At 52.9% G+C, this 17,162-nt stretch overlaps 1 protein-coding gene across 1 annotated transcript; it reads left to right on the forward strand.

The window, feature by feature from the left end:
• Positions 1-984: 984 nt before the first annotated feature.
• On the forward strand, positions 985-10,985 carry KCNK6 (potassium two pore domain channel subfamily K member 6). Its single transcript, XM_007955506.1, has 3 exons — positions 985-1,288; positions 9,583-9,978; positions 10,762-10,985. Exons 1-3 carry the CDS (start codon positions 985-987, stop codon positions 10,983-10,985), a joined length of 924 nt encoding a protein of 307 aa, XP_007953697.1.
• The last annotated feature ends 6,177 nt before the right edge of the window (positions 10,986-17,162 follow it).

The raw sequence follows: 17,162 nt of genomic DNA on the forward strand, positions 1-17,162 counted from the left end.
AGGCACTACGCTACCAGAGCTCTAGGAACCATAATAGGGAGGTATATTTGTAACTGTGCCAGAAAAGAGACCCTTCCTCACTGCTATTCATTTCTCAGGTCTCAGCTTAGATATTCCCTTCCTCAAAAAGCCCTCTTGACCTCCCGAAGCTGAATCAACTGCCTCCTCTGGGCTCCCACAGTCCCTGGGCTTCCCTGTCCTTGCCCCAAGCCCTCTGCCAGCGCCTCCCCCATCACAGCCTGGATTGCTCTGGGTTCACTCTCTGTTGGCCTGTCTTCCCTTTAGACTGGGAGCCTTAAGAGGGCAGGGCCCAGGGCTGTCTCAGTCACCGCTGTGTCCCCACCATCGCCCAGCAAAGGGCCAGGCAGAAAGTGGGAGCCAAGCAATGATTTGGTGAATAAGGATCCCCACCCTATCCAGGAGGGCAGAGGGGGCACCTGCCCCTATGGTGTCCTCGTTGTGAATTAGACGGGTGCCTCCTGCTGGTGGACGCAACCCCACTCCAGGCGCACGGCTAGGCGAATGGAGCTAAGGCTGCATTTCAGCCTCCACCTGCCCCTTGAACCAGGCGCCGTGCTGCGGTGCAGTCTTCGCAGCCTCACGCAGTAGCCCTGAGAAGTTGGGGAACGATTCCTCGGTTCGCCAACAGAAAGGGGAGTTCAGATCGTCTCCACCATGACTCCTGCAGGGAAACGAGAGAAGGGAAAATACCCGCCTCCCTTTCCTCTCGTTGTTCTCCAGGATCCGGGAGAGCTAGGCTCTACCTTGCCAGCACCTGCACCCGGCAGTAGGCGTGCCTCAGTTTCCCGGAGGCGGGGCGTTCGTGCACCCCGCCCTTCCCCTTTCCTCTTCTTCCTCTTTGGGACCTTTCTGACCGGGCCTTCTGCACTCCCGGAACTGAAACTAGGCTCCGGGCTGACGGCAGGCGGGGGCCACGTCAGCGGGGCCGCCGGGGGCTGGCGGGACGCGGGTTCCGCCGGCGCCATGCGGCGGGGCGCGCTGCTGGCGGGCGCGCCGGGCGCGTACGTCGGGTACCTGGTCCTAGGCGCGCTGCTGGTGTCGCGACTGGAGGCGCCGCACGAGGCTCGGCTCCGAGACGAGCTGCGGACGCTGCGGGCGCAGCTGCTGCAGCGCAGCCCGTGTGTGGCAGCCCCTGCCCTGGACACCCTCGTGGAGCGGGTGCTGGCGGCCGGACGGCTGGGGCGCTCTGCGTTCTCCAACACCTCGGACGCCACCTGGGACTTTGCCTCGGCGCTCTTCTTCGCCAGCACGCTGGTCACCACTGTAGGTACGTGAGCACGACCTCATCCCGTCCCTGCCCCCCTCGAAGCCTGGTGACCCCCATGCAGTTCCCTTGTCCCCCCATCATCCCCCAACGAGGACCCGGGACCCACACTGCTGGTCCGCCCTCCTCGGGGAGCCCTCATCCTAGCCCTTCCTCCTCGCCGGAAATCCCCGAGTTTCCGCCGGGCTAGCGCTCCCCTCGGGGTAGCTACCAGCGGACATTGGGGACCCATCTCAGAGACCTCTAGCGAGGACCCGGGCCCTGCCTGAGGCCGCCACCCCCTCTGCACCCAGACATCAGCCACAAAAGGACCCCCGCCCTTGGTCTCAGGACCACCATTCCTCCAACAAAGCCACCTGAGAGCCTGGATATATCCTTCCAGTACCCTGAAATCTCAGCCCTAAACTCTTGGCCCTGGAGCCCCAGCCAGAGAACCCTTAACCATCAGACCTGGCCTTACCCTTCCCTCAGGACTCCACAGCTGGCAAGACTTTACTACTGATAGAGATCACTCGGCAGGGACCTGGCAACTCCCACCCCTCTGGACCCCAACCAGCGAGGCCCCCGCCCTTCTCCAGACTAAAGACCACCCCACCCTTCTCCCCACACCAGACTCTCCAGCAAATATCCTTGACTCGGGACATAGGACTCTTGCCAGGGACCCCAGCCCATCTTGACGTTGGTAGCCCTCAGGATAGGATGACCTTCTCAACAGGGACACCCTCAGTTTTCTCTGGATTTGAGTCTTCTAATTCAGGGACCTTCACAACAGTCCCCAACTGTGGATGCATGAAAGGGCCCCACAGTTATGGACTGAATTGTGCCCCTCAAAAATACGTGTTGTAAATCCTAACTCCTGTGGTGGTTGTAATCCCATTCGGAATGGGTTTTCTTTGTTATGTTAATGAGACAGTATCAGTGTAGGACGTGTTTTAAGTCAGTCTCCTGAGATGTGAAAGATTAAAGGAGCCAGCAAGCTGGCAGAGGAGAGGAAGGCAGATGCCATGACACGGGAAGATCTGCGAGGGCCCAGGCTGAGAAACTGAAAGGACATGAGGTTCCTCCCCCAGAGAGCCAGCACCCTGTAAGGGTAAGAGTTCCTTACCTACTGGCCTCCTAAACTGTAAGAAAATAAATTTCTGTTTTTAAAGCCGTGCACTTGGGCGTTTCGGTTATAGCAGCAGCAGGTAACTAAGGCACCCAGCAGGGAAGGAGCCAGAGCGCTGCCTAGAGGGACCACTGACTCTCCAACCAAACAACGAAAAGGGGGAGGGGAGCTCTGGTGGCCTAAGGCATTTGACTGCTAACCAGAAGGCTGGCTGTTCAAACCCACCAGCCACTCCTCGGAAGGAAGATTTGGCAATCTACAGGAGCCTTCAAAACCACCTCCCGCAAAAGCCCCTAATCCTTTCCAAGCCAGGGACTTTCCGTGGGGGCCTCTTGGAACCCACAAACCCCTACCTGAGCACCCCTCTCTAGATCCTGACACCCCTCTGGACCCTGAGAGCTTCCAGAACCACCTGGATCCCATATCAGGGACCCCAGTGCCCTCCACACTCAGTGAGTGAAAGCAGAGTCCCTCCCCCACAGGACACCAGCCCAGGAACTTTGGCTCTCTGTACCTGTTAGCCCTTACCCAAGCTCTCCTGCCTGCTCTGGACTTCCTAAGGGGCTTCTCCTGGGTACCTGGGATCCCTCCAGTCTCCCCTGGCCCCTGGCTGGGACCCCTCTCACCACTCCAGCGTTGTGGCAGCCTGTCTTGGCCCTGAAGCTCCGTCCACGACACTCCTCTGTGTCTCTGGCCCCTCCCCAGGATCCGCTTGTCTTAGTTTCTTTGCGCTGCTCTAACAGAAATGCCACAAGTGGGTGGCTTTAACAAACAGATTGATTTCCTCGCAGTTTAGGGGACCAGAAGTCTGAATTCGGAGCAGTGACTCTAAGGGAAGACTTTCTGTCTCTGTCAGCTCTGGGGTAAGGTCCTTGTCTATGTTTGGTGTCTCTCCCTCCGCTCTTTGGCATCTTCATGTAGACTGTGGTATCTGTCTTCGCCCATCTGTGCCTCCTTGCTTCTGTGCTTGATCTACTCTTATATCTCAGAAGTGATTGGGGCGTGGGAAGGGAACGTAGTTCGATCCATAACACCACCCAAGACCGTGCAGTTCTCATCCCTTGATCTTCACTGTGGGGTGTCACGTCACGTTGCAGAAAGCCATTTGGCCTGTGTTCTTGTCGAGCTGTACCAGCATCTGAGGCTAATGAATAGGAGCTGACCAGACCAAGAGGGACCGCCCGGGGGTCTGACTCTGACAAAGTCGCATGAGGCATGATGTAATCTTTCATGGCTGTGTGGTGAGGCCAATGAGAGCCCTGAACATAGGGGCTCAGGTGGAGCTTCCTGGTTGATGACCATAGCATATCTTTAGAACATGGAAGCCCTGCTCTGTGACCCCTGTCTGGCTCTTCATTTATATATACTCTGAATTCTATAAGTCATTCCAGCAAATTATAGGACCCAAAGGAATAGTAGGGGCTGGCTGGTCTGAATTACAAGGAGTCATGTGGTCTCTCAAGCTTGTGGCTGTAATCCGTTGACCTCACTCCAGGTGGCTAGGGATGAGAGAGACCCCTGCTGGGGTCTAAGCTGAGCCCCAAACCAAAACCAAACCTGCTGCCATCAAGTCAGTTCCAACTCATAGTACCCTGTAAGATAGAGGAGAACTGCCCCGTAGGGCTTCCAAGGCTAGAAGCCTTTACAGAAGCAGACTGCCTCATCTTTCTCCCACGGAGTGGCTGGTGGGTTCCAATCACCGACCTTTCTGTTAGCAGCTGAATGCTTTAACCGCTGCGTTACAACATCTCCTTCTATGCTGAACAGGGCAGAGAAACTGAGATTTCCACAGGATGCCGCCGGCAGGTGGAGTGGGGTTTGTTATCTGCCACACAATTGGGTGTCAGAAGTGGGTGATCTTAGTCCCCCTGGACTGATTTGCACATTGGTGAGTAAGCAGTTTGCTAGACTAGCCCTGCCATCACACTCACCAAGGACTGAGACCCCGTCCCCTCTAATCACCCCTCAGCAATGTCGTTCTCTGTCACCTGCCTTCGGGCAGCCCTAGGTTCAGAAGCCCCTCTGCCTGAAGACCCCTCTCCCAATCCTTTGGACCCAGGATCTTCTTAGAGCTGGGACCAAAACACCAAAACCAAGCCCACTGCCACTGAGTCAGTTCCCACTCATAGCGACCCTCATTGGGTATCCAAAGTGGGAACTCTTCACAGAAATAGATTGCCTCATCTTCCTTCTGCAGAGCGGCTGGTGGGTTTGAACCATTGGACTGGAACATTGTTGTTGTTGTTGTTATGTGCCGTCGAGTCGGCCCCGACTCATAGCGACCCCTCCTTGGGTTTCCGAGGCAGTATCACTACGGAAGTAGGATTGCCCAACCTTCCTTCCGAGGAGTGGCTGGTGGGTTTGAACCGCCAGCCGTCTGGTTAGCAGGCAAGTGTCTTAGCCACTGTGCTACCAGAGCTCCTTGGACTGGAACATTAGCTACTGATTTAAGGTTACCAACTCTCTGGAACCCCTTCCAAGCCCAGCTCAGGTGGAACCCCCCTGGGAAATCCCTTCCCACCTCAGCCCTTAACCTCAGCACCCCACTGACGGGGAACGCCCTGTGTGGTCTGCAGTCCAGCCTCACCACCTGTCCTGGACCCCTTCCCCAGGCCCCAAGCTCACTTTCCTTCTTTGTTTAGGATTTGGAAGTAGGGGAGGCTGGGGTCGGGCTATCCCAGGTTTAAAACTCCCCCTCCTGAAGAGCAGCAGTGGAAGTGGCCTTTGCCTTGGTGCCTCACTGCGTGGATTGACAAGCTGGAGCCCCAGTGGCAGAGCTGGAGGGATCCCGGACAGACTCTGGAATGAGCCACCCTTCCCTGGAGCTTGTCCCTCCCTACCCTGGCTGGGCAGGCCCAACCTGCTCCTGGGCTGGAGGGGAGGCTGCCCAGGCTTCACCCGGTTGTCATTATCTCTTCTCCCTCCTCCTGGGTCTCAGCTTCTGCAGAGCTGGCCCTGATGGGGCAGATGAGGAAACCCAGACACCAGGCACATACAACCTGGGCGGGGATCCCTGCTCAGCTGTCGCTCAGCTCTAGGCCTTAGTGTCCTCCCTCATCTGTAAAATAGGAATGCTGACGCTGTCCACTTCCTAATAATAGTCATAGCCTAATAGAGGACTTACCACATCAGGGCTTTTAGCTCCGTTCATCAGCACAACAGCTTTACGAGGCAGGAAACCAGTATTAACCCATTTTTCAGCAACCAAAACAGATTCAGAGAGGTTAGACAACTTGCCCAAGGTCACACAGCTAGGAAGGTGTAGAGTGGAGACGTGAACCCAGGCCATCCGCCCCAGAGTCCCATACTCTTGACCACAGGCCGCCTCCAAGGCTTGGTGTGAAGAGGGTAGTGTGTGAAGTGCTGGCATGTGGCGGGTGCTCACTGCTGTTGGTGATGCTAACTTTGGTGGGTGGTCAGTTATTTATCATGGAGTGAAGACAGGAGGCCTGAATGTTTCAGTAGAAATGAAAACCAAGGAAACGTTCTTCAGATAGATCTCTTCCCACAATAGTCCTGGTTTCCTCTTCTGAGAAAGACCTGGGCCTGGAGTTAATGTGGGCCTTGCTACAGGAGCGGGCCCAGGATAAGGGGCGGCCACCTGGAACTGGGAATCCGGGAGAGAGCATTCCAATGATTGCAAATATTTACTTGCCCATGGCTGGGTGCCACGCCCTGTGGGAACCTGGCTAGGTTATTAACTGCTGTTACTCGCTGCCCACTCCACACCAGGTCATGGCAACACCATTTATGTTCTGAGAGGCAGACCTCTCAGAAGCAGATCTTCTGAGCTGCCTGGGGATAGGTTTGAACCCCCAACCTTTTGGCTAGTAGTTGAGTGCTTAACTGTTTGCACCACCTAAGAACTCCTAAGGTTATTACTTGCCAACTAACTAACTGCCTGGTTCCAGCCACCGAAAGCCATCCTGTGGGACAGAGTAGAAATGCCCCAGAGAGTTTGCTGTCAGCTGTAGGTCTTTGCTGAAGCAGCCCACCCCATCTTTCTCCCACGAGCTGCTGGTGGGTTCAAGCTGCCAGCCTTTGGGTTAGCAGCCGACCACAGTGCCACCAGATGATTACTGCTGCCTTTGAGGTAGGCCTTAGTTAGGAGCCCATTTTGCAGAGAAGGAAAGTGAGGCTCAGAGAGGGGGATTCTTGGCTGAGGTCATGCGGGGACTCAATGGCAGAGAACTGACTTGAACTTGGCTCTTTGAGGTAGTCAGTTGGGGCTCAGAGCCCGGTTCTACTCTAACTCTGATTTTTGTGTTTGTAAGGATTTCGTGGCATTTGCAAACCTGACGTTTCAGCCGCACTGCTGGAGTTCCTCCATCAAAATCCTTGTATTTGTGAGGGTCAGAATCATAAATGAAAAACCGCAAATTGCAGTGACTTAAATAGTCAGGGACCCGGGCTTCTCTGTGCCTGGTTTCCATTCCCAAGGTCACCTCACGGTCCAAGCTTCAGCTCCGGCCTTCCTGTCTGTGTTCTACCAGCAGGAGGAGAGAGGGCAGGAGGGAGATGGGTGCCCCCCACCCTTTTAGGACACCTTCTGGAAGTTGCTTGTCCATTTTGTGTATACTTCGTTGGCCAGTGCTCAAATAATTTCTTTTAGAAGGATCAGCACAAGGCTGGTCCCTATGAGGTAGAGGTTAAAGATGTTGCAAATGTCCAACTTTTCCAGACTGCTGGGCCACTCCATCATCTCTGACATCCACCCCTCCTCCTCCCCTCAGGACTCTCCCTCCCATCTTAGGGTTCCTTATTTCACTGTAACGTCTCACAGAACTCACACACTGCCAAGGAAATGAAATGGTTCACGTGATGATGGAGGCGGGGAGGCTGACGAGTCCCTAATCCGTGGGTCAGGCGTAGGTCTGGAGGATTCTCCTCACTCACGTGGGTGCAGGGGCTGGTGGACCCCAATCGGCAGGTCAGGTGACTGGCTGCTGTCTCAAGGGGTGAGATCATGGCGAACCAAATGCAGGATAAAGAGCAAAGGAGAGCAAACTTGGCCTGAACATTCACATATACGCCTTCAAGGAAACTGCAGGTGGTGACTTGAGTCCCACCCTCCAGCAAGGTGGGCCTCAAGGTATATCCCACCCTGAATAGGCATAGAGACTAGGATTTATAAACATCACAAAATGGAGGGCTGTGGCTAGAAGGGTCATATTAAGCAATTCACTGTACTGCATCCAGCTAGGCATTAGTCACAGAGTCACAGCCAGCTGTGAAGGGAATCTTCTGTCTTTATGTCAGATGGCCATGTGTCCAGATTAAAACCAGGGAATTCTTTTGTATGAAGAATAGGCACGCTGAATGCCTGCCCCAGCATGCAGTGTTGCCACAGTTTATCACTGATCCCAGGGCTACATCTTACCCATGGGCGAAACATTTTAATGTCAATGTAAACCAGACCCCTCACCACCCCAGTCATATATCTGACCCTCCAGTTTGACTTATCTGGGAAATGACAGAACCAAACCAAACCCATTGCCGACAAGTCGATTCTGACTCACAGCGCCCCTACAGGACAGAGTAGAACTGCCCCACCGGGTTTCCAAGGCTGTAAATCTACAGAAGCAGACTGCCTCATCTTTCACCCACAGAGTGGCTTGTGGATTCGAACCCCCAACCTTTTGGTCAGCAGCCAAGCACTTAGCCATTATGCTACCAGTTCCTTCTAGGAAATGAAATCCAAAAATCGAAAACCAAACCCACTGCCATCGAGTTGATTCCAACTCATGGTGACCCCCATTGGGTTTCCAAGGCTGTAAATATTTATAGAAGTAGATTGCCCCATCTTTCCGTGGAGTGGCTGGTGGATTTGAACCACCAACCTTCTGGTAGCAATCAGATGCCTGAGGCACTGTGCTACCAGAGCTTCTTTGGGAAATGAAAACCAAAAACCAACCAAACTCACTGCCATCGAGTCAGATCTGACTCATAGCGACCCCTCCTTGGGTTTCTAAGGTGTTATCACTACGAAAGTAGATTGCCCAACCTTCCTTCCGAGGAGTAGCTGGTGGGTTTGAACCTCCAGCCTTCTGGTTAGAAGTCAAATGCCTTAGGCATTATACTACAAGCTCCCAGAGGAAATGAAAAGAGACCTGTAAGTTGGATGTTGCCGAAGGGAGCCAGTCCCACCACCACCTGAATCCCTTCTATCATGTTTCTGTTTGCAGAGCTCACACCTACACTGACCTTCCTGTTCCCCACAATCCTCTGGGAGCCTGAGGTCAGGGGCTTGTCAGACCCATTTTAGAGTAGAGGAAACAAACTCAGACCCAAGCTAGAACCCACACCTTTCATTCATTATTTTGACAAATTCTGATTGAGTGCCCACTCAGCAGTTGCCAAGGATGTAGCAGTGAACCAGGCAGAGGACCCGTCTTCTGGAGCTGACTGGCACCCTCGGGGAGATAGACAGTGAGCAAATAAACCACATAGTAGCCTAGAAGGTGATAAGAGATTGTTGTGGTTTTAAATAGACTGGTCTGGAATGGTGTCACCAAGAAGCTGGTGTTTGAGCAAATACCTGAAGGAAGGGAGGGAGGGAGGAAGCCAGCCATGTGAATACTTGGGGAAGAGAGTTCCACAGGGAGACAAGAGCCAGCGAGAAGACCTTGAGGTAGGAGTACGCTCCGTTAGGTTATCAGTGAGGACAGTGAGGGAGATGGGGAACGTTAGAGGTGGTGGGGCTGGATCATGTGGGGCCTTGTGGGCTACAGGGAGGACTTCATATTTGCCCTTGAGTGAGATGGGGCCTCAGGAGAGATCTGAGCAGGGGACCAATGTAACCTGACTGGGGTGGTCACAGGGTCCCTCTGGCCATGTGTGGGAAGCAGACTAGGGGCAAGGCAGAAGCAGGGACCTGCCCTTCCCTGTGCTGGACGGTACCCCGGTGAGTGACCTGGGGAGTAGTGATGGGGTTGGGGGAAGTGGCAGGTTCTGGATCTCTCTGGAGGTTGAGACAATCGGCTTCATTGACTGAATGGAGAGGAGTTTTATGAGGAGAGAGAATAGCGTCACAGCTCCTGAGCAGTGGAAAGGATGGAGGTGCCATCAGAGACAGGAGGCACTGTGGGAGGGGCAGGTTTGGGGGGGTATTAGACCTCGGGTTAGGGTATCCACAGACCCCTGAGTGGGGGTGCTGAGTGGGCAGAAGGATTTCCCCTCACCCTTCCAGGCTACGGGTACACGACGCCACTGACTGATGGGGGCAAGGCTTTTGCCATTGCCTTTGCGCTCCTGGGAGTGCCAGCCACCATGCTGCTGCTGACCGCCTCGGCCCAGCGCCTGTCACTGCTCCTGACCCACAAACCCCTGTCCTGGCTGAGCCTGCACAGGGGCTGGGACCCTCGGCAGGCAGCCCGCTGGCACCTGGTGATCCTGCTGGGGGTCGTGGTGACCATCTGCTTCCTGGTGCCAGCCGCAGTCTTCAGCCACCTTGAGGAGGCCTGGAGCTTCCTGGACGCCTTGTACTTCTGTTTCATCTCCCTGTCTACCATCGGCCTGGGTGACTATGTGCCCGGGGAGGCCCCCGGCCAGCCCTACCGGGCTCTCTACAAGGTGCTGGTCACAGGTGAGTCTGGGGTAACTGGCCAGCCTTGCCCTGGAGGATCTGAGGGGGTCATGGCCTGCCCCAGGAAGAGGGTGAGGGGGCACAGCTCCATGTCAGAGGGTCTGAGAGGGATCCATCCCCACCCTGCGAGGTCCTGAGGGGCCGTGGTCCTGCCCTCAGGGTCTGAGTCCCCAAGTCCACTATCATCCTTTGTTTTGGCCCTCTAGTGCTGCTTTAATAGAAAATACCACAAATGTTGGTCTTAACAAATAGGGATTTATTCGCTTACAGTTTAGGAGCTAGAAGTCCGAGTTCAAAGTGCCAGCTCTAGGGACTGGGTGAAGGCCCCCTCACCTTGGGCTTCAGCTGTACCTCTTGCTCCCAGCCCACTGAAGCTGGAAGCTTGTTCTTAACTCAGGCAGCTGCTGGCTGCTGAGGCTGACAAACCCAAGGTCAACAAGTAAAATGGTACAGTCCCAAAATTATCAAGCAACACGGCAGGCCACTAGTTCAAGTCCAGAAACAGTCCCAAGATCGGTAGCAATATGGCAGGCTGCTGAATGAAGACTCAGCTACATGCAGGGTCCAAGCATGCCGAAAAGCTAGAGACGTTTCTCAGAGTGTCTTAGAAACTGGAAGCAGATCACGTCCCTAAGGCAGCTGCTCACAGGAGATTCCACCATGGAGTTGATTACCAGTCTCATCACAGGAAATAACCCCATCCAGCTGCCTAGACACTCAAAACCAGGCCCAGCCAAGCTGACACATAACCTTCATTACCACACCCCTCTGCCCTCCCTGCAGCCTACCTCTTCCTGGGTCTGGTCATCATGGTGGTGGTGCTGCAGACTTTCCGCCACGTGTCCAACCTTCACGGCCTCACAGAGCTCATCCTGATGCCCGATGCGTGCCCTGCCAGTGCCAGCACGGAGGAGGGTGATCGAGCGGATATTCTGGACCCCTCACCAGATCTGCATCAGCAGCTCACTGCCAGCTCCCACACTGACTATGCCTCCATCCCCAGGTAGCTGGGGCAGGCGGCCCTAGGCTGAGAGGAGGCTGAGAGGAACTGGCCTGGCGCTGAGGTGCTCGCTGGATCGGAGCTGACAACACAGGGCTGTCTGCCTGCATATACAGGTGTTTATGAGACATTGTGGCTAACTGCCTGCAAAAGGACAGGGAGGTAGCATCTCCTGACCGGCTCTAACTTCACAAGAGAAAGCCAGAACCACCATCAGCAACCCAAGGCTTATTCCTATGAGGCCAGACACACCGCCACCCTCCAGCCTTTTACCAGTTCTGACACCAGCCATCCCTCCAATGGCGCTCACTACTTCTCTGCTGGGTTTGATAATTCGTTGCAATAGCCACACAATTATGGGGTTTATTAGGGAAGTAATAGGCTACAATTCAGGTTCAGGAGTGCACTCAGGATGCAGTTCTTCATTAGGACAGTCTCTCCTGTGCTGTGCCCTCAGGCCGGCTCTCTGGCCCTTAGCCCTGCTGTCTGGCCTCTGCCCTGCTTAGGGAAAGTGTTACAAAGATCTTTTAGCTCTGCTGATAGGTATAACTAGGTGCACCTCTGGTAAGCCTGCCGCTCTGTCTCGTTCCTCTTGGTTCCACTGTCGCCGTCTCTGCTGGGGTGTCTCAGCCAAGGAGGTCCAGCGCAGGGGTCTTGAATCCAAGGACACGCTCCACTTCACCTCCAGCTCTTCTCTCTCGATGGCAGTGAGATCCCCCCTCTGCCTCTAGGAAGGTTCATTTTAAGCCTGGCAGAGTGACAAAAGTAACCAATCCCACATCAGAGTTCCACACACCTTATTTGCATGCTCCCAGCCAGTAATCCAGTGGGAGTTACAAAAACAGGCTAGGAAAGCCATACTAGGCAATCCACTGCACCGCCCTCCCCTCCATTTGCAACCACAGGCTGCATGCAGGGGTGGGTGAGCCCTGTTTGCACAGCCCGGGCTCCACTGAGCCCAGCACCGCCTCATTCTCCCCTCTTCCCCTTTCTCTCCTTTTCTTGCACACCCTGTGCCTCTTTGGCTTTCTGTCTTTCTCACTGCCCCTGGCTTTCCCTCTCGCTCTCTGTTTCTCACTCCGTCTGTCTCTATCACACAACCACTCACGCATTGCCGAGCCTACCAGCCAGTGGACTCGGACCTCCTTTTAGGCCTCAGGGAAGTGACTGCCCCTCTCTGAGCCTTATTTCCTCAGCTGTCAAATGGGAAGAATATATTTGTTCACCTAGAAACCCCTGCTTTGTGCCAGCCCTGGTCTGGGCAGTGCTAGGGACACAACACTGGTTGAGATGGCCCCAGACTCTGCTTTTGTGGGGTTCAGTGAGGTAGACAGATCTGTCCCCAGACAGTGACAGTCCAGAATGGTCAGGGCCAGGATGGAGGAAGCCCAGGAAATATGCCTAACCATCCTGAAAGGTCAGGGAGGGCTTCCTGGAAGAAGTAGTAACTAAGCTAAGACCTGAAACAAGAAGAGTAGCCAAGGGCAGAAGCTGTACCTGACTTATCTTTCACAGAGTTCTCCAGGGAGCAGGACCCTGTGTGGCGAGCCCTGGGGTAGGCCTGGAGTGGTATCCTCAAACAGCAGCCAGCAGGCAGGAAACAGGATCTAGGCCCAGATCCCGTTAACATGGAAGATGCTACTCTTGGCCACAACCCTGTCATAACTACCCCCTTTCACCAGGAGTAGACTGTTATGCACTGGACTCAGGAGCCAGTCTGCCTCAGTTCAAATCCCAATTCAGCCATGTCTTGGCAGTGTGTCCTTGGGCAAGTCACTTCTCTCTAATTCTCAGTTTCCTCATCTTTAAAATAGTGATAATCAGAGCACGTATTTCAAAAGATGATTTCACAGATCCTGGCACATTTTTCTGTGATGTCTTTGGCCAGGCCCTGTTCTGGATTCTGTACATATGAGGAAGGTAATATTACTGCCCCCTTTCCACAGATGATGGGAGCTGTGGTGGCATAGTGCCTACATTATTTGACTGCTAACCAGAAGACTGATGGTTCAAACCCACCAGCCACTCCTCAGAAGGAAGATTGGGCGATCTACTTCCATAGTGATACTGCCTCGGAAACCCAAGGAGGGGTTGCTATGAGTCAGATCCGACTCAGTGGCAGTGAGTTTGGTTTGGTTTTGATTACTATGGATGAAGGAGCTCTGGTGATGTAATGATTAAGGCATTTGGCTGCTAACCAAAATGTCGGTGGTTCAAACCCATCAGCTGCTCCTCAGAAGAAAGATGGGGCAGTCTGCTTCCCTAAAGATATACAGCCTCGGAAACCCAATGGGGGTCATTATGAGTCAGAATCTACTCAATGGCAGTGAGTTTGGCTTTTTTGGGTGCTCACAGATGGAGAACCTGAGGCACAGGGAGAGAAGGCCCTGTGTTTCAGCCACAGAGCCGGGAAGCAAGTGCTGTATGTTGAAACCCCCACTCCCAACATTAGCCCCTCCCAAGGTGAGTGCATCGGTAATAGCACTGCCAAGGACCCGCCTATCAGCTCTTACTCTATACCAAGCTCTGCATAGATGACAGGAGGGATGAGGTGTTTGAGCTGGGCCTTGTAGATCAACAGACCACAGACAAGTAGAAAAGACACAGGGAGGGCATTCCAGGCAGAAGGAACTCTGTGGTCAAAAGCCTGGGGTTTTGAAAGCATGTTGGGCATCAGCTACTTGCAAGTAGTTTACTGTGACCTGAGTGGGGAGTGAATGGGGGAAAGGGAGTTACACATGAGTACATCTCATGTGTCCTTAAATTATGAGCTTGGAAACTTGGCCTCTGTCCTGAAGGCACTAGAGAGCCATGGAAAGGTTTTGAACAGGACAGGGTTATGGCTAAGTTTGAGCTCTGTGGAGGTAAACCAGATAAGGAGACCAGGGGGAGGCAGGAAAAAGTAGGAGACGGGGCTGGGGAGGGCCATGGCAAGAGGAGAGGTGGGTGGAGGGACGCTTGGGAGGCCAAGTCAGAAGGCTCAAGACCAGGACAAGGTCCAAAGGATGGCCAGCTGTCCCTGCGATAGGGACCTGGGAGAAACAATAGGTTTAACAGGGGATGCTGAACTTAGTTTGGAACACAGGTATGAGACGCTCAAGGGACACCCAGACAGAGGTCACAGGAGCCTCAGAGTGGGAAGGTCAAGGTTGGAGACTCAGGTGAGGGACCTGACACCACGAGGGTGGGTGAGGCAGCCCTGGGAGGGGCTGGAGAGAAAACCTTGTTGCTTTGAGCCACTGAGTTGATTCCCACTCACAGTGACTCTATAGGACAGAGTAGGGCTGCCTCATGGGGTTTCCTAGGCTGTGACCTTTACAGAAGCAGATGGCCAGATCTTGTCTCCCACAGAGCCCCTGGTGGGTTCGAACCGTTGACCTTTGGGTTAGCAACCGAGCACTTAATCATTGTGTTACCAGGGCTCCTTGAAATCAGCCTTTGGGTATTTATATCAGGAAAAATTGTGGCTGCAAGTGATGAAACCCTGACCCTGACTCACACTGGCTGAAGTAATAAAGAGATGAGGTATATCAGCCATCACCAGGATGTCCAGAGTTAGAGAGGGCTCCAGGAGTCATACAGTCCACAGTTCTGAGAGAGCCCACTGCGTGTCTGCTCTGCCACCCCCACCTGAGGGCTTGATTCCCACTGGGGCTGCCTGCATGGCCCCAAAATGACTGCTGCAAGTCTAGGCATCACAGTAGACCATAATCTCTAATGCAAAGGGTGGGCATCTCTTCCCATTGTGTCTCTTTGGAGGCAAAGAAACCTTTTACCAGAACCTCCCTGTAGACTTCTTTCATTTCCCATCAAAATTAGCTCACATGCCCACTCCTGAGCCAATTATTGGCCTGGGTGAGGGGGCCACCATAATTACCTTGGACTCCTCGGGCTTCCTCCTGCCCGCCCCCCGCCCCCCAGGGCTGGGACTGGAGTTTCTTGGAAGCTGGTGAATAGTTTGATAAAACTGGGCTTCTATTAGAGTGGCACACAAGGTCGGGAGAATGTTGATGAATCGGCCAGGGCTGTTATGTGCTATCGTGCAGGCCAAGACCTACCTACATAGGGGATGCCTGACTAGTAACAGGTAGGGGCTGAAGTTCAAGGCAAAATATGTCAAAGGGGAGCCTTTTTCTAATTAACAAAGCCCCATATGGTGAGCAATGGCCATTCAACCAGTGTCCTCATGCCAGAGAAAACTTACAAAGGAGATGGAAAAGGAGTGCTAGTGATGAGTGGGAAAGAGAATTTTAAAGAATGAGAACTTAACATTGTCAACTCATGCTAAAAAGTCATACGAGATTACATTAATAGTGATAGCAAACAGGTATATAGGGTTTATTATGTGCCAGGCACTGTTCCAAGCCCTTTCTAATTCATTTAACCCTCTAACTTAGGCAAGGAGCTCTGGTGGCATAGTGCCTAAGGCATTTGACTGCTAACCAGAAGGCTGGCAGTTCAAACCCACTAGCCACTCCTCGGAAGGAAGGTTGGGCAATGTACTTCCATAGAGATACCACCTCGAAAACCTAAGGAGGGGTCATTATGAGTTGGATCCCAGTCAACGACAGTGTGTTTTGCATAACTTAGGCTGAGTTCTTTAGAGGAAGGAACGAAACAGTGAAACATATATATAAATACAGATTTATTTCAAGGAAATGGTTTATGCAATTATGGAGGTCGGCAAGTCCCAAATCCATGAGCCAGGCAGCAGGCTGGAGGCTTCTCCTAACTCACATGGTTGCAGGGGCTGACTAGCCCAAAATCTACAAGTCAGGTGGGAGGCTGCTGGCTCAAGGGCCGAGAACCAGAGGTCAGAGGATGAGATGAATGCCTGCCAAGCCACTGAGGATTCCAAGTTGACACGTGCATTAACCATCACACCCTCTCAACAACCCTGTGATTTAGGTACACTCTCTGTTTTACAGATGAGGAAAGGAGGCCCAGAGAGGTTAACTAAACTTGCCCAAAGTTACACAGAAAATACAAAGCTGAGATGTGAACGAGGTTTGAGTTGGTCACCTTGTGTCTGGGAGCACAGCAACATGCTTTGGTTCACTTTCCCAGCTCCCCCAGCCTTCTTAGCTCCTCACTGAGGTCATTGCCTCTGTTTCTGAGGACAGCAGCAGGCTGGGGAGACTGTTGCTTTTCCCTATCACATACTCTGGGGAGGTGCTGGTGTGATCCGGCTTCCACTCTTCACCACTTCTTCCAAATTCTGCCGGACAAAGAAACTAGGCCCTGTTCAGTTCAAGACATGAGACAAAGTACATACTAAAAATTCAAAGAGTTTCAGGCCTAGAATTGAACTCACTCCTGTGGCTTAACCTCCATGCAAACAATCAACTGGCCTACGAGGTGAACAGTCACAGCAGGGAGGTGCACCCTTTAAAACAATCAATCGTGGAGACCAGAAGGGCAGCATTTGCACAGAGAGAAAGCTCAGAAGGCAGGAATACATAGGAAAAAAGGACAAGGAGAACAGGTAGCCACAGAGAGGAAGTGGGAAGAGAGCTGTTGCATTATGGGGATTGCAATCAATGTCATGAAACAAAATGTGTATGACTGTTGAAAACAAATTTGCTCTGTAAACTTTCACCCAAATCACAATTTAAAAACAAAAAAATTCAAAAAGTACAAAAGTGTACAGTTGAAAGGAAGTCTTTCTCTCACACTCAAACTGTTGATTCAGTCCTCAGGTCTTCCGGGCGTATTCTATGCACATGTCCTTTTTTTTTCTTCTTGATTTTTAAATTTAACTCTACACAAGCAGTACCTAGTATGGTGATGTGATTACGGTTACAGACTGGAGGCAAAGTACCTGGGTGTGAATCTGAACTCTGTCACTTCTAAGCTCTTTAGCTCTGGGCCAGTGATTTCACCTCTCTGTGCCTCACATAAGGAGCTCTGATGGCTCTGTGGTTAAAGCATTGGGCTGCTAACAAAAAAGTGAGAAGTTCAAGCCCAGCAGCCGCTCCTCAAGAGAACTATGAAGCAGTCTGCTTCTACAAAGATTTATTTTTTGTTGTTGTTATGTGCCATCGAGTCGGCCCCGACTCATAGTGACCCCTCCTTGGGTTTCCAAGACAGTATCACTATGGAAGTAGGATTGCCCAACCTTCCTTCCGAGGAGTGGCTGGTGGGTTTGAACCGTCAGCCTTCTGGTTAGCAGTCAAGTGCCTTA

This window comes from Orycteropus afer, unplaced genomic scaffold (assembly GCF_000298275.1).
Source record: "Orycteropus afer afer isolate SDZICR_OR568_19922 unplaced genomic scaffold, OryAfe1.0 scaffold00507, whole genome shotgun sequence".
Taxonomy (NCBI): domain Eukaryota; kingdom Metazoa; phylum Chordata; class Mammalia; order Tubulidentata; family Orycteropodidae; genus Orycteropus; species Orycteropus afer.